The sequence below is a fragment of the Lactuca saligna genome, chromosome 9 (genome assembly GCF_052625555.1).
Source record: "Lactuca saligna cultivar CGN05327 chromosome 9, ASM5262555v1, whole genome shotgun sequence".
NCBI lineage: Eukaryota > Viridiplantae > Streptophyta > Magnoliopsida > Asterales > Asteraceae > Lactuca > Lactuca saligna.
Window position 1 is genome coordinate 61989333 of NC_136425.1, and position 18652 is coordinate 62007984.

Below are 18652 nucleotides of genomic sequence, written 5' to 3' on the forward strand. Positions count from 1 at the left end.
CATGACAATTGTAACAACGCAACATTCCTTTACTGAATCCCATTTTCTTGTTAGAATTTAGACCCCAGTTGTTCTTTCCTGCTTTCTTGGAGAATTGTTTAGCCCTGAATACTGCCATTGCCATTTTCCAAGTAATGTCCATCTCTTCCACATCCTCAGGATGGATTTGGTCGAGGTCAGCGAATGAGAGTTGTGGAGAGAGCTCTCCAGCCACAAAGGCATTGCAACAGTTCACTAATCCAGTAGCGAGAGCCATATTTTCCTCCTTTTCACTTGCAGATGAACTTTGAGAACCAATTCCATGAGTTTGAACTAAAATAGCTGTGGAAGAACCAACACTAGAATCAACTTGAGATATGTTTTGAGATTGAGGGACTTGAGTTTGTTGCATTTGAGGTATGTTGTATGGTACGGTTTGATGGGTTGCATAAAGTTGAACTTGAGGAACATGAACTTGAGAATTTGAATGAGTGGTAAATCTTGAGAAAGCAGTGTTGTTGTTTTGAATTCCAAGATTAGCTATAGAGTACGAGTTGACATGGTTGATCTCTCTTTGTTTATCATCAAGATCACAAGCTTTGCCATTGTTTCGGCCGAGCTCAATCGGTTCAGGTCTTTAGTCTTTTTAATCACTGAGACATTCATGTCCCAGGATTTTGGAAGAGAATTTAGCAGCCTTTTGTTGATCTCGGGCCTTGTAACCATCACACCAGTAGAGCTCATTTCAGTGGTTAGTGTGATAAACCTTTGCAATTGACTTTCCAGTTTTTCTCCCAAGACATAGTTGAACATGTTGAATTTTTGTCGGAGCATGTCTTGTTGGCTTTGCTTCATGTCTTCATTTCCTTCGTAGACTTCTATGAGATCTTCCCACAATGCCTTTGCTGATGTGTATTCACGAAATCCTTGAGCAATCTCAGGAGACAATGCCATGGTGAGTGTAGCGAGTGCCTTTTCTTGTTCCTCAACTCTTTCAAAGTCATCATCAGTGTAGTTTTCAACCTGTTTGTCAATTACAGTGCAATCTTCTAGAGTTGATGTAATCCGAATCGGACCTCTTAAAATACTTCTCCAAATTTTGAAATCTTTCAACTTGATATACCTTTCAATTCGATATTTCCATTCAGGAAATCCTTCTGCTGACAACAATCGGGGAATTCGAGTAGTTGCTCGCACAATTTCATCCAAATATTGATGAGCAATCATGCTTTAAGATTCTATTTTGACAAACTTAAACGATTTTTACCACACACATAAAGTATAACCGCACACAAAATTACCCTTAACCGCACACACAATTTTATACTTAACTGCAACTCCAAACGCACATTAAGCAGCACACTCAACAGCACTCGAATTCAATTCAGTAAGTGTAACCATACACACTTAACAACCCACAGAACTTAACAGCAAACCCAACCGCACACACTTAACAGCACACTCAACAGTACACACCTTAACAACACACTCAACCTTCAACACCTTAACAACACACCTTCAAACGATTCAACCGCACACGCACACCTTCAACAGTTAACCGCATACACTAAAAATGTCACCCGCACACAAATTTTCTCAGATTTTTGATGAAACTTGATTTCAAACTATTGAAAACAATAATCAAACAACAGTTCTTTGATCAAATCAGATAAATGCACTTCAAAAACAGTGAAATTTTGCAACCTCACACTCTAAAATACTTCAATTGATACCAAATTGGCTCTGATACCAATTGTTAGTCCCCAAATATGGATCCAATTCAATAATCAATGAAGCAAATAATAATCAAAATGAAGTGTAGAAGGAGTAGAAAAGAGATAACATCAAGCATGCACACATCTGTATCATAAATGTCAAATATACCTTGAGAAATACACACACTGCACTGCTCAGCAACAAGTACAATCTGTCACAAACCAGCCCCTATAAATAGTACCATCACCAGCACATGAGTGTGCAGCCATACACGCGTGTGCGGCCGCACACACGAGTGAGGCTGCACACATACACCAATTCTACCCACTACACTGCATTACATACACTTCCACCCTAATTAGATCTATACAAAATTAATGCCTAGATCAAACCACAATATTATAGACTATCAAACCTGGCCTTTGTTGCTCCTATTGATGACGCATCAGATCTCGAGTTTGCTTCCAGAGAAACACAAAGGCACATCATCTCTGAAACTCTTTACAAGACTCAACCCCTTGATGGTCTGCATTTTGATCCAAATGAAGAGCCTTCAGATGATGTGATGTTTGATGATGAAAGAGCTTTAATTGCTACACCTCCTCGATTCACCTCATTCTTGTTTTCATCAAATCCATCCTCGTCAAGATCAGATCTTGACTTCAGATTCTCCTCATCCTCTTTCGAACTAGTGGATGAAGAATTCAATATTAAGGACCAAGCTCATCAAATGGATCCCATAACTGAAACAAAGTCCACTCCTAAAAAAGTCACTAATAATGCAGCTCAACCTGACCCTTTCGAACAGCCAACCAAGCTTGATGATGACAAACACAAGCCCTGGACTTCCAATTCGGACACAGGATCATCCGATGGCTAATACGTTGATCCTTTTGCCCTCTTAGAACTCCAAGATAATGTCACTGACACAATGAAGAAAGTTGATGCTATAGAAACTTCAGTAGTTGGACTGAACTCAAAGATTGATGTAAAGGTTTCCAGATTGGATTCTAAGCTTGATGCAATCCTCCACTCCCTGTCCAAAGCAAACAAGTCCGGAACCACTGCTGCTGAAAGAGAAGCTCAACTTGATCAACTCATTTCTCTCAGTCTCAAGCATACTATCGAGGAGGTAGAATAGAAGTATGATGCCTCTCTCAATCACTATCGGCACCATCACCAAAATGCAATGTACATGATGATTTAATTGGTGCCACCAATGAACTCATCAAAGAAACTCACGTACGCCATGAGAAACAGATTCAACGGTTAGAGAAGGAGATCCGGAAGAAAGACGAGATGAACCTGATTAAGCAACAAGTCCTTATTGAGCTTCTCATAGCACCTTGGAACATCATCGATATTCTGAACCATAAGTTTGACGAAATGCTCTCCGTCCTAGGCCATCTCTTCGATCACCTCAAAACTCAGGCTCCAACAGTTGATGCCTATGTTGCTTTGATTTTGAAAATAAACACATGATTTTAGAAGGTGTTCAGATGCTTCTCAAAACTCAAATATTCTTCATTGCTTGCACCAGTTGCAGATTCCTACATTGTAAGAGGGGGAGAAGGACCCAACTGGATAAATCGACCTTAGATGCCCGTCTCGGAATTCCAACTCCGAGATGAAGACTTTGATGATTCTCTTCAAGTTCTTTCAGGTTCTCCACATGATGATGATGATGATGATGATGATGATGATGATGATGATGATGATGAACACAAGTACTTTGTAATGCCATCATAGGGCTCCCAGCTCCAATAAAGTTTCTAGTCAAATTTCTCTCAGAGGAAGAGCAAAGGATTTGGTCAGCAGTATCTTGGCCATCAAATATGGCTGATGTACTTCAAAAGAGTTGAGAAATGGAAAAGGCTAAAACCTAACTACAAGTTGATGCCTTCCAAGCCACCACATCAATGTTGCCTCCAATTCCTTTACTAAATGTTGCTCCAATCAATGAAGGCTCTCCACTCTGGAAGCCGAATGATATTCCAGAAGAGCCCCTTCCTTCCTCTTCTCCAAAATTTGTCATAGACGAAAACATGCAACAGATCCCATCCTCACTCATTAAACAAAAAGGCAAAAGAAAAAGCCCATCTAGGAAGTCCGTCACTTCGAACCTCCTTCAAAATAAAATTTTGGTTAGTCCCAAGAAGAAATTAACCAAACTCTTGCGGAAACCATCCAGATTCAAGCCCTGAAAGACAATCCTAATCCGATGATAGGGCTCTCTACTCTGTCTTGAAGGGATCATCCATGGTCTGGATATAATACCGTTCATGTACTATGATCTTCCCAATAATTAATTAAACCAGATTGATCTTCCTCTCTCTCTTTACAACAAGTTCTATAGTTCGTTCCTCTCCACCCGGAAGATGATCCATAAATGATCATTAGAACAGAACGTGAAAGATTGAAGACCTTTTACTCCAAGAACGCATTTCCTCAAAAAGAAGTGTGGTCTCTGAAAAAGATCACTAAGATTTCCAGGTTTGGAAGAAAAATATTGTGAAAATTGAGCTGAACTGGGTGTTATTCTGATACCACATCTTCTGGAACAAACCAACACAAAAGACCATCACTGACACTGACTTCCCTACACTCAATCCAAACGACATCCTGACCCTTGCAACACACTTCAAAACGCTCAAAACTGATGATCTCAGTATGGGAACATACCATAATGCCCTGAGCTTTCTCAAAGACTACATTTCATAGTTTTGTCATTGTGATTTTTAGCTGGCCCATCTGTTCAACACGGAGAAATATTTGGCCAAGATTGACTTTAAGCTGCCAAAAGTTGAGATACTGGCAGAGGGACCAAGTAACGAACCAGTGTTAGGGTTCATATAACTTCAAAGAAAAACCAATAAGAAGGACTTCTTTCGAGTCCTTTATAAGCATTTGGTTCCCACCAAGGCGCTTCGGAAGTTCATCAGTCGTGAATCCAACTCCAAGGCACCAGAACATGTTAAAGCCAAGTTCATAAGTCAGTTGTAGTGCTACATCGAAGTCAGATATTGCTTGTATCGAGCATATGTCTTCATCAAAGAAGAATCAAACTAGAAGACTTGATTGCTAAGTTCACTTAGGGGAGATTGTTAGTACCTGAAAGTGAACCTGTAGCAATCACTTAATAAGAAGTTCCGAACTCATTCTCTGGTATGAGATGATGTGGTAGTCCGGAATGTTTAGTAGTCTGAAATGGAGATGATGTATGAAATGATGATTAAGTATGAATTGAAGTTGGGAGGTGCAAAGTGCAAAGCTATTCAGAGATTGTGTATCCATCTTTATTAATTATTCTTGTAATTTTTTTTATGTAACTTTACATAGGGCTAAGTCTTTTGTGACAAAGTAGATAATCAGAGTTTTAGGAGTTATACTTTTATCCAATCATTCGTATTCATCTCGGTATGTACGATGTAACTCCTTTTCCTATATAAGAAGTGTTTAATGACAAGAAAATATGACGAATTGTTGCTCCAAAGATAGTTATTTTCACATTTACTTCACTTTCACCTTTCACTTAAATTTAACTCTTTCAAACATTCCTTGTGTTCATTTATCATCTTTACTTTGATTATACTCATATATCCATATTTAATACTTGAAGTACTTATTGGTTCACATCTTCAGTCTTGACTGGTCTTGCCAGAATTGACTGGAACACTTAATCAGAAGCATACATTGATCTTAAGCATTAAGGCAAGGTTTGATTTTTCAAGACTTGTCACTGTGCAATCAGATCCTTGTTCTCACACTCTTTGCTGATGGTTATATTTCATACTGGAATGTATTACACGCATCGTAACACTCTTTCCCTTTTTCTTCTAATAAAAGTGATTAATGAGTCAGGGTATGAAACCACACGCTGATGAGATCTCGCAATACTATGTCAATGAAAGTTATTTTAAGCCCACACTATCAGGAGACATAAAAAAACTAAATAGGTGATCATCGTCAATTCACTCACTGATCGTTTATGCTAGTGTTCATTGCCACTGATCACATGACCCACTGATGTAACTTCCTTATCTAAATGGTAACTTTTTGAATGATGTCTAAAAGATCCATCATTATCTTGGGATACAAGATTTTTACGCCACACATCTCTTCAATCATAATTACATAAAAGGGAAGAAACTTTTTTGTATAAGTTAGGAATTCTATGTCCTAGGTCACTTATACAAGCTATTCGAGAAATTCTCTCTCTCTCTCTCTCTCTCTCTCAAAAGACTTAACCATCATCTTTCTCAAGTATTTCGCCATGTCAAAGCCTCTGTATGAGTTTCCCCCCAACGCTAATGTCGTTAAAGGTCCTCATGCCCATAACTCTCTCATCATTCAAGCGACCAATGTGGCGTTCTCTGATGAAGTCCCAAGGCAGTTCGCAAACTTAGGAATCGAAGACTTTGCCAACCCTTTCAAGAGATGTCCTCTTCGGTATACCTTCTATGATTTCCCATACCCATTCTACCCTAAAAAAGTATGCATGTTCTACTATTCATGCGTTGTTGATTCTCATGCTCGAACCATTACTAGAACCATTGGATATGGTTAATATTGTGTTACTATTGATGTGGAATCCATTCAAATAGCTCTTCAACTTCCTCGGTTTGAAAATTACTTTGAAACTACCTCGAAAGAAAGTTACAAGTCTGTTTGTGAAAATTAGGGTATAATTATAAACTTAAGGTCATCACTTGTGATTCATACAAGAATACTCTTCATCATTGTTTTAATGTAGGATGGAAGTATTTAACAGTAGTCATTGGCAAATGTATTGGACACAAGACTGGGAGTTTGGATCAACTGAATCTCTTTGAACAAAGGATCTTATTTTTTATCATGTACAACAAAAGACTAGATTTTGCTCAACTTTTTATTGATCAAGTGATTAGCTACATCATTGGGAACAAGAAGCCAGTGAATGTTCCTTATCCATGTTGGCTTATATTGATCTTATCTCATAAGGAAGGCTATGTTGAAATTCATGGGATTATAATTCCAATTCCTACCCTTTCTTTAAAGATTACAAATGCTACTCCATATGAAGGTGAGTTTCCTATTACTATGAGGATGCAAAAATGGATTGAAAAACCTTATGTGGTTGAATCTTTTGACTCTGAAGAGGATAATGGAGATGATAGAAAAAAAGACACTGATGAAGATGCTGCTAAAGAGAATGATGAGTATGATTATGAAGTAAGTGTTGGAAATAAAGAAGGTGATGATGAAAAAAACTCTGATAAAGATGATGAAGCATCAACCACTGATAAGGGAGAAGACTATGCTTAGGGAATGAACTCTCCTCCAAGGATGGAAAAGCACATTCTATTTTCATCCACTTCTTCATTCACTCCCTCTGTAGATGTTGATGTAAAACATGGATTAACCCTACCTTTTGTGGAAACAACTGAGCCATTGATCTAAGATGTAACTTCTCCAAAACCACCATATCCTCCTCCTAAAGCTGAGACTATTCCTCCTATGCCAACTCCTACCAAGACTACTACTTCTCATCAGGATGATTAGGAAGAATCCATCTCCAATTTTCAAACCATTATGCTTTCTCAACTCTCTCTAATTATGCAATTTACTCAATCACTAGGTAAAAGTTTAACTAAAGTAGAGAAAGATGTTGTTGAGATGAAACGAATTATGGCATTAAGTGATGATGATGATGATGATATGATTTTTTATGACACCCCACCAAACTTCTCCACCTCCACCTCCATCAACAAATCTTCCTCCACCACCTCCTCCGTTATCTCATCTTCCACCTCACACTCCTTCATCATCTTCTAGTTCTCCTCCCCAATCTGATGCTACCAAAAATGGGGAGAATAATCATGGGTTTCCTAATCAGCAAATGCAAATTGTGGTAATTGCACCAACTCCATCTCAGTCCGAGATACCTGAAACTGGAACGGTTGAAACTAACCTTTAAAATGAAATTGTTGTTGTTACTGACATTTAAGATGCTGATACAACAACTGAGCGGCCCATTCCAGACATTGATGATCAATTAGAGACCAAAGACTATGATGGGTTTCTTGATCTTGGATTTATGCCACCAGCTGTTATTCCTACTATCCCTTTAAATGTTATCTACCCTGATATTACTTTAAGGGGGAGAATTCTCAAGGAACTAATAGTAACATTGATTCTGGTAATGATTAACTTAATCCTTGAAAGAGGAAGGCTTCCATCTCAAGGGGAGCTCATTACATTGAAGCTGGAAGTTCTACTGTTGATGATCCTTCAACACCCCTCCTTCCTAGAAAAGGAAGCTTATTTTTTATCTGAATGAATTGGCTAAAATATAGAGCTTAACTGTTGATGAACTAAGAGAAATCATGATGGAGAATAATGATGATATTTGAAAAAAGAAAGAAGCTAGAAAAGGAGAACATTTGTCTGCCTACTTAAGCTCTTGAATAACAATGTGGAGAAACAACACATGGTTTCAGACCTAAATGACCAGATTAACATGAAGAGGTTTGGTGACGTTCTGAATCAAAGAACAAACACTGATCCTATCATCAAAGTGAGATGCGCCAAACCCAAGAACGAGTCACTAAAGCTTCACTTGACGAGGAAGAAGACTGAATATGAGTATAATTAGGTTGTATTTACTCATGAGCTAGTCAATTTTGGCTACAACGAGTGGATGAAAATTAAAGTAATTATTGATAAACACAAGGGTATTCATGCTTAGGAAGTGAAGTTGACAATTTAGATGCTACTCAACAAAGTCAAGAAGCTGAACCTTGTGCCATCAGCTGGTCCATCAAGACCATTATCCTCAGGAAGAACATGTGCTCTCAGATAGTCCAAGAATAACAACTTTCTTCTTCCTTATGGAACTCGGTACATCAACAATGAATTACCAACAAGTGTTGAAATTTTTTAGTACATGTTCATTTGAGACCCAAAGCATGGGATTTTCTATCTTTACAGTCAAAATCACATGTGCTTTCAATTCACTGACGATCTTCCTTCTGCTCACACTAAACATTTTTTTCATCTTTTCTTGGAATAACTCAGTCATTTTGAAATGGAAAGATGATATTGTGTGCTGATATCTATGGAGCTTAGTAAAAGATTGGAAGAGCTTCAAATTGATGAATTTAGATGGGTCAAGCCTGTGATCTTGAAAGAACCTGACAAGTTTTACAATGGTTCTTCTGATGACTCTGAAGAAGATTAGTTTTGATATCATCAGATGGGGGGAGATTTTAAGGTCACGCTTTATGATCTGATGAGTCAAAGATTCTACACACTATCGATCAACGTCAGTGTCTACATGCCGACAACATCAGAGTATCACGACTACCACCATAATCTTAGTATAGTTATTCTATGTAATCTTTTGTATACTATGTAATGATACATGCACATACGCACACACACACACACACACACATATATATATATATATATACACACACACACACATACATAATAGATAGTAGATCTTATATCCTTATGAAAAGGATCGGTTATTATTATAAATAAGATATAATCCCATTAATCAACGGATATACTTGTATAGATTATTATATAATCTACATTATGGTAAACCCTAATGTAGAGAGCTTGTCTTGGTGATCATCTTTGTGACATAACGTATTCTTGGTGAAGACAAATCCTTTCGTGGTGACAGAAAATTTGGAGAAATCTTTGTGTTATTTACTTGTTGTTCTTTGTTTTCTTAAATTAGTTTAATTTTGTTAATTGTACTTGAAGTGTATCTGATCGATACAAACCATCACATTCCTTGACTAGCTAATCCTAAAAAACACACACATTCCAAAATTATATGAATACACACCAACATATCAATGAACTCAACATCCATAAGCACCTTCCACTAAATCCACTACAAGTCCTCGAAGACTTTATCAGATGTCGAGGAATAAAATCTCGTCTATCGAAATAAGTACCCAATCCATCCAACGACGTACTTCACTAGTGTGATTCCTATATGAGCCTGCAACTGGCTATCTTCGAAGGTATTAACTTGACAACTACCAATATTACACGCATGATCAAACCAATTCCTCAATGCCTTGAAACCATGAATAACCAATACATATCCTGCATTCAAACTCAACATGCCCACTTTGCGGATTCCTTGAATTCTTGCCGATACCACCAAAGATCGGACCAACTGCTGGTCTCCCAAGCGGAATACTCAATCTTTCTCTAAACACGACTCACGGTATGCAATATGGCATATAAAGATTCTCAAGACAAAACGTCTAGACCATCATGAAGGAAACTCTAATTTCTAGGTGGAGACTTAGATAAACCACAAATAGCATCGCACATACAAACAAAAAATCATAAACAAAAATAATAATAACTTGAAGGAAGTGAATACAACACATAACTATGACATCAACTAATGGAAATCGGACCCCTCTCGTCCTGCCCTCGTAACCATTAGTAATCCTCAGAGTGGTTGGAGCAGGTGCCCTCACCACTCCACCAATAAACTCCGCATAGTCGGCCTTCTTGTGGCCCACTTGGTTTCAGTGAAAACATAATTGGCTTGTTCCCTGGGGATAATCTCAGATGATATGACCAACCCTGCCATGATTTTAATAACCCATACCCCTAGATCGAGAAACCCTATCATGCAGCATCCCGCTACACTGATCTGAACCTGCTGGCCCCTCACCCGTTGATTAGAAGTCTTTGGTCTCTTCGTAAAACCCCCAACTGTCTGCACCTGCTCTGGCTTTCTCTTCCTCAGGTGATCCAAATCAATCTCCCGCTCTCGAGCTCTAACAATCATGTCCTCCAAAGTCCGACAAGCTAAAAATCTCACAAACTCCCTGATATCGTCTCACAACATATCATGGTACCTTTTCTTCTTCATCTATGCACCTGTAGAATGATGTGGAACCAAAAGAGCCCTCTCCTTAAACTTGGCGGTGATCTTCCCATAGTCTCAGTCGTCTAGCAAAGGTGTTGAAACTCCATCGCGAACTGTTGTACCTCAATAGCTGGTACAAACTCCACCCTAAACCGGACCATATACTCATCCCAAGTCATCATCACAATGGCTTTGCCTCCCAAAGAGAAATCTACCTCCTCCTACCAATCTAAATTTTTATCTTTCACAAGACAGGAAGAAAATCTGACCTTTGACCTCTGGGGGCAGAAACTCATCCGGAAAGCATTTACCATATCTACTAATCACCTCTTACGAGTAATGGAGTCCTTCTCCCCAAATAACTCGGGAGCTCCAAAAGCATGGAACTTGCAGAAAGAAAGAGTGAGAGCTCCCACAATAGTCATAATCTCAATGCGGAACATGCCAAAATGCTCATCAAAAATCTCCATAATCCTCTCATTGACTATTCCGATGATCACATGAGTTTGCTCCAAAATATCGTGGGTGATATCCAGTGAGATGAACTCCCGCATCTGCTCATCAATCAGCTTAGTACCTGCACTTGGGCCTGAACCAGAACATAAACCTCCTTCATGCATGCTCATCACCATTCTGAAAAGTGATTATACAAATGATGAGAACATACCCAAGAATCCTCAACCCATAGGATTCATAAATTCTCCATGACTCTCCTCAACTAGAGCATGGATCATGTGTTTTCAGTAGTATGACCCAATACTAACTTCCACACCTATGCATACATTCCTCAAGAATTTTCTCGAATCCTGCAGGCCACCTTCTCAAACTGGTACTTCAAGTACTCGCTAAACAACACAATTAACCCACTAAAACACTTCCTAGTCTATGTTAGGTTCCTCACCATGTCATAAGATGCTGACAAACTCCTGTCAATGTCATCCAACAATATCATAAATACAATCACATACCAAAAAGATTAGATAATCCTTCAACTAAAAGACTTACCCCTACAACGATTGGATTTAGACAAGAGTTGAACAATAGGGTCAAATCAACCACTCTGAGATTATTTAACCTTGGTAGCATGTGACTGATCATATTCACTTAATAGTTAACTCACATCACTAAAGGTCCTACAACACACAAAGCAAGCAACATTCGTGCAGTAACACTTCAGGTATAACATCCTGATTTTCAAGTATTTACCTTTTAACCACCTTAGTATGAGAATTGACTGTATTTTGGACCTTAGTGGCATTTTTGTAAAATCAGGCCAAGGCTAGGTACACTAGGCGTACGTTATGTATGTTGGGCATACATGTGCGAGCCTTAGTACGTTGTACATACACCGTGTATGCAGGTCGTACATGAAGGACCCTCAAACCCTCATTTCTTATCCCCTCTTTAACCTCCACTTGCTATTTTGTCTATCTAGAACCCTAATCCACCTCGAGAGTGTTCTTGAGCTTTTATGGGTACTTTTAGTGATTAAGAACGAAGGAGAAGAAGGGAGGACCACCTTAGAAGAATAAGGCACCTTAGATCCAGAATCTCATCACCATTTGGCAAGGTAAAAAGCTCATATCTTGATAATGATTTGTTTTAGATGTTGTTAGCCTTGAAGTTTTGAACATTTTGGTCCCATTAGTTTGCAATTTTGAGTATGGGATACTTTAAGTCATTTGAGCCGTCCTTTTGGATATTTCAGAGTGTTGTTGTGCATAAAAATATGATATTAAGTGTTTTATGTAACCCATTCATGTGCTAGATGGTCTTATTGGGTTAAGAACTTAGGGTTTTGGACATTAAGTTCTTTATAGCCATGCAAAGTCATAAAGTTGGAAACCTTATGACTTAGGAAATCATTTTGTGCTTGGATCCGAGTTTTGGATGGAAGGGCTTAATAGAATAAGTTCTTAATGGAGTTTTTGGACTAGGCAACGTATATTGGGCGTACCAGGAGTTACGTTGTGTGTATGCGGTCAGCGCCCCGCTTTTTGGTCAACATCATAGTACGTTGAGCAACTTTCTTGGTACGTAGGGTGTACTCCACTGGGAAAGGATATTGACTTTTGGGACCTTGACCATTGAATATAACTTGGAATATGGTTGACCAAGTTTGACTTAAGGGTATTTACGGTATTTTAAGCTATAGTTAAGCCTTGGTCTCTTTCTGTTGAATAGGTGACCTGTAGAGCTGGCTGTCGGAGCAGAGATTCATTCAGATTGTTTTCAGGATGAGAGGTGAATTTTCCTCACTATACCTATGGGTCGAAGGCACCAAAGCTGGCTCATTGGATTGATATCCTGGTTTACTGTATGTTGTTATGTTGTAGTGATCTGTTGGATCCTTTTCTTAGTATATAGGATGTTGCTATGTTGTAGTGATATGCTAGATCTATATCATGGTATATAGGATGTTGTTATGTGTTAGTGATCTGTTAGATCTGTATCCTGGTATATAGGATGTTGTTATGTTGTAGTGATCTTTTAGATTTGTATGACTACCTTTATCTGCTAGCTATTGACTGTTATGGTGTATGTTGATATGTGATGGTTTACTAGGTTGAGGTGGACTGGTTGGGACTGAAGGCCAAGACACCCAGGACGGTCTGGATAGACTAATGGCATGTGAGGTGGACTAGTCAGACTGAAGGCCTGGATACCAGTCCAGATATGTTGAACGCCCAATGAGGCGGTCCAGTCATGCTGAAGGCTCTAAGAGTGGTCTGGATAGTTTGTAGTCCCGGTGAGGAGGTCTAGTCATGCTGAAGAATCCTTTATGTATGATGTTGTTATTATGTCATGTGGTGGTAGTTTGGGGGAAACTTACTAGGCTTCGTGCTTACGGTTTCAGTTTATTGTTTCAGGTACATCACAGGATTGTGGGAAAGTGAAGGCGTGATTGTGCACATCTTCCTGTTTTTATGATATTAGATCTTAGGATACTCGGTTTTTGAATAATACTTTTGAAATGTTGGTTTTGTAAATAATTAATGGAAGAAATTGGTTGTTTTTTAAAAGTTAAAGTTTATTGAGATATTTTGACGTTACAAGTTGGTATCTTAGCCGTGGTTTGAACGAATTGGATGAACATTCGTGTGAATCCAAACTCAAACTAAGGATCTGTGAAAGTTTTCAAATTATTTCTAAACTTAATTCAAATTAATTTCAAAATTAACTAATAAAGGATGATATGTTTACGATTAGCTGGAGCAAGAAAGTTTACCCCAAGTTACCACACTGTGACTTGTTTATGATGATTATGATAGAACTGCATGCTAGTGATAGGCTAGGGATCTTCAAGAATTGCATGATAGAATTGCTTGATTTGTGATGTTTGATAGCCTCGGAGAACTTCTTATACTAGATGAAATTGACATCATTACTGTATTCGCTTAGTGTGTTCATCATAGTTATACATAACAAAGATTCTATAGCCTGAGAATGTTTGATTTAGCTTTATTTCATGTTCTTGCCTGATTAAGGACACTTACAAGGGTCCAGAAACAATGAAAGGTGATGATGATGACGATTCCTTGCAAGCCTCTACAAAAGATCACCTTCTTCTTCTTCTTTTCTTCTTCTTCAAAACAAGAAAGGCTCCAAAATGACCAAAGATCAAACAAGGGGTGAAGGATAGGGTTTGTTTGAGGTGAAAATGGGTTTAAAGGCTAATGATGAACACTAAAATGGGTTTAGAGGTGCTTAAATACGAAGGAAACCCTAAAATATCATGGGCTTGGGATGCATCATATCTCATGTCGTGAGCCTCTATGTGTCACGTCGTGAGACCAGTCCCGAACAAAAGTTTTCATATTAACCCATCTCACACCGTGAGCCTCTGTCTCACGTTGTGAGACTCCTTTTCTTCCAACATCCAACCTTTTGACTCCTTGAAACCCTATTCGATTCATCTAGGAAAACAGGCGTTACATGGAAGGTTTGATTATATTGGTTTTAGGAGATTTGATTTGCTAACTCTAATACCATAATAGTTAACATATTTCCTTGAATGGGAACGTATAGGATATGACGATATATACACTAAATATAATCCATGGGCTAACATAATGAGTTGGGATGGACTTATAGACTATCTATTTTTTCCCTCGCTGAGTTGAACTCGGGAATAGGGTGTTAGGATAAAATAAATAATCTAGACCTTAGACGTAGCAGTGGTTGCAAGTGTTTTCCCTTTACCCGAGGCTTTTTCCTATCTGAGTATGTTTCCTTTAATGAAACTAGGGAACATCAATTTATTTTATTTTCTTATTATTTCCATAAATTTCCTTTTTATCTTTGTTAAATTGAACTCGAGAAGATGTGTTAACATAAAACAAATGTTCTGGACTTTAGATGTGGCAATGGTTGGTAGTGTTTTCCCTCTACCTGAGGCTTTTTCCTATCTCAATAGGCTCTTTTCTTATACACAAGCTCTTTGCTTATCGGGTTAGTTGTGTCATCCTAACGAACAACTCAATACATGATTAATTACCTATCACATAATAAACTTGAAATTGTTCGAGCCAACTAGAGTTATCCGATTTCAGTTTTGTAGGGTTTGGAATAAAATACTTTTTCGGTAACTTAAAATCTCCCTTCCCTATCACAAAGAATCCAACGGTTTAGATAGCATCCACATAAGAATACCCACGGTAAAAGCTCCCTGGCAGACACAGGATAATGTCCATAGCCTAGTCGCCATCTACAATCAGAGATCTATTAATATTTTGACATTTTCCTTTTCTTGATCTTGACAGCCTGCGTATTATAACATCTTCATGATCTTTTTTGGGTCTCTTTCCTCGATTATCGATCGACAAAATCCAGAGAAGTGCACACCAACTGTTTGTCTTTTTTGCTTCACTCGCCAGACTTCGATTTGACGTTTCATCTTGTTTGTTTTTTATGATAAAAATGACTAGTATGTGTACTTCTTTACCTTAATTTCCCCGTACTTCTGCTCAGCAGTTTCAGGAAACCAACTTATATATTGTCACCTGATGCAGTGTCTGCTGACGACATCTTCCGTGTTCTCGAGGCTGATCTGGAGTTTGTTTCCGCTCATGAACTCAAGGCCATGACATCTCTAGGTGGAGGAGTGTACGGTTTAAATCCACCGATGACTTGTAAGTCGAGTTCTTTTGATGCTTTACAAGAGGTTATGGAGGTGCCAAAGACCAAGAAACTGAAACTGTCTGCTATGGAGGACGCCGGTGGTTACTCAGATGGGCAGCAGAAGGTATCGCATATCACGGTGGAGAGGAACCGAAGGAAACAGATGAACGAAAACTTGTCTGTTCTCCGTTCACTTATGCCTTGCTTCTATGTCAAAAGGGTAATCATCAAAACCAAATCTTGTTATCTTGTCCATAAATCAATTGTACATGAAATCTCTAAATCATTTATATATAAAAGCTACTATCACCAACTGTATGAAACTTGCAGGGTGATCAAGCATCGATAATCGAAGGAGTAGTTGATTACATCACAGAATTGCAACAAATTCTACAATCCCTAGAGGCCAAAAAACAAAGAAAAGTTTACAGTGAAGTTTTGAGCCCTAGGCTTGTTTCAAGCCCCAGGGCCTTATCTCTCAGCCCCCAGAAACCGCAGCTTAGCCCTAGGCCAAGCCTGCCGATTAGCCCCAGAACCCCACAACCATACATGTACAGGCTGCCGCCACCTTCACCTTCACCTTCAACTACTTTCATAACTTCAGACAGTGCTAATGAGCTCGTTGCTGCAAATTCAAGGTCATCCATGGCTGAAGTTGAGGTCAAGTTGGTGGGTGGTAATCTTCTTCTAAAGACGTGTTCAAAGCGGGTACAAGGCCAAACGACGAAAGTAATAGCGGTTCTTGAAAAGCTACCTCTTGAAGTTCTTCAGGCTAACATTAGTATTGTTGATGAAGCCATGGTTCACACCTTTACGATCAAGGTAAGCCAAAGATTAAAAAAAAAAAAAAATTGTTTTTTTTGTTTTTTTGTTTTTTTCATATTCACATGAATTTGCATGCATGCTTTTACTTCTCTGTCACCAAAATCAAGTTTGAGCAACACTTGGTTATTAACTAAAAGTTACAGTCTGCGAAATTCTAGTTTTATGAATGAATAACAAAAACAAAAACATGAATGGACATAATTTGCTCAAATCAGTATTTCATGAATCTATATTAGCAGCTTTTTTCATAATATAAAATTTGTCTTTTGATTATGTATGTAGTTTTAATTTGGTGTACTCATTTAATGAAATCATTAATGCTATAATGCTTTTTTTTCTTTTTATTGGTCCAATGTTACTAAAATTAAAAGTAAATTTATTGAAGAGTTCAATCGGACTTCCGAGTACGCCACATATAAGATTCGAAGCCTTATTGATTTAATATGCTTTTAATCTTGGACTTAATATTATCTACAGTCTATTCATTCCAAGAAAAAACCTAATACATTCTTACTGAATTTAAAAAAAAAAAAAAAAAAAAAAAAAAATGCAATTTTTTTTTAAGTTAATGAAAAATTATTTATCCTAATATTACCGTCAGTATTCCGTTGTTTCTATAATTTTTAATTTACACTGTTTTAAAAGTTTAAATTTGACTCTCGTTCGTGTTATAATTGTTTGATTGGTTGGTGGGCTTTTATTGTGGATAGATTGGAGTTGACTGCCAACTAAGTGCAGAAGAACTTGCTGAACACATTCAACACACATTCGGCTAATCGTTAGTCTTCTTTTGAGATCACCACTATGTGTCATGTTATATCCAATGCAATGTGCATGATATCCAAACAATTAAGAAGGCTAGAAAACAAGAAAACTCCATCACCCAATAATATAGTTAGAGCTTGTTGATTAGTTTATTAACTTCTGTATTGATCATCCCCAACTTTTGTAGTAATATTGGTGTTCGAACCTTAAGAGTTTTGACATCGGTTGCCAATTTATTGGTGTGTGTGTGCATGTGTGATCATACATGATTTATAGTAAATACGTGTATGAAAGATCTCAGGCTGGCATATATTTTGATTGTTTTCAATATAATATTATGCTATATTTACTTGAGTAATCCGTGGCTAGATAAGTATATATTGGAGAATATATTCATAAGTATTTACTTACATATCATAAGATAAACTTATTTGAATATGCTAGAGTATTAATGTATATATTTTTGATAAAATAGACACTACTAGTGAGAGAGAGCAGCCATCAACTTGGTCCGTTAGAACATACATCACAAATTCACAATATGTGTTTTTCTAGTAGAGTCAAGTAGTCATGATGCCTTACAACAACGGATTAGCATCACAATTAGTTATAACAAGCTACTAATTTGTGATGCTCGAATTTCTAGTAGTGTGATGCTAATCCGTTATTGTAGACCATTAGTGACAGAGCAACCATCTATAGAGTTAGCAAGCATTACTAACTAAAAACATTTTTTACAACAAAATTTGCAACAATGTAGCTGATGATAATGTTTCTAGCTAATAGTGATGAGACACTCCATACTTGCATCGCCTCTAACGGTTTGTCGGTACTATGTTGCAACAGTGAACTTTGCGACGATTCTTCTTCTCATTAATCTGTGGCAATACTTTTTATCGTTTTTGTGTACAACTTAATTACGAATTTTCCATCCATTCCATCACTTTTATGATTGAAAGTCTAACGAGTAGGTGCAAGACCGAGCACCGCCTGCAGTCAAGGAGTCCAAGAGATAAATACTCGTTCGAAGCAACATAAAAGTTACAGTTATTACCTAGGATGAAAAGATAACGTATGGAGTCATTATAAAATCATGTTTCGTTGATGATTCCGGGACGTAATCATCCTAAGGGGAGATAATTGTAACACCCGTAGATCCGGGCTAGTCAATTTAGAAGCAATAGGGGTCGAAAACGACTTTTCGACAACAGATTATTTAGAATGAATAATCTTAACCAAGTTTTATAATATGTCACAAGGTTTCCGTACATATAAAGAACGCCGAAATCCGAGTTATAACAAAGAAGTTATGACCGGTTGAAGTTTCGCAACGGAACCGCCACAATACCGGGA

The 18652-nt window shown here is 37.9% G+C and overlaps 2 protein-coding genes across 2 annotated transcripts; one reads left to right on the plus strand and one right to left on the minus strand.

The window, feature by feature from the left end:
* Positions 1–519: 519 nt before the first annotated feature.
* Positions 520–1206, minus strand: LOC145016402 (uncharacterized). Its single transcript, XM_078974728.1, has one exon. It carries the CDS (start codon positions 1204–1206, stop codon positions 520–522), a length of 687 nt encoding a protein of 228 aa, XP_078830854.1.
* A 14157-nt stretch (positions 1207–15363) lies between these two features.
* LOC145015905 (transcription factor SPEECHLESS-like) lies at positions 15364–17531 on the plus strand. The gene is made up of 4 exons (XM_078974375.1): positions 15364–15515; positions 15601–15929; positions 16040–16531; positions 17245–17531. The coding sequence occupies exons 1-4, from the start codon at positions 15500–15502 to the stop codon at positions 17308–17310; spliced, it is 903 nt and encodes a 300-aa protein (XP_078830501.1). The 5' UTR covers positions 15364–15499; the 3' UTR covers positions 17311–17531.
* The last annotated feature ends 1121 nt before the right edge of the window (positions 17532–18652 follow it).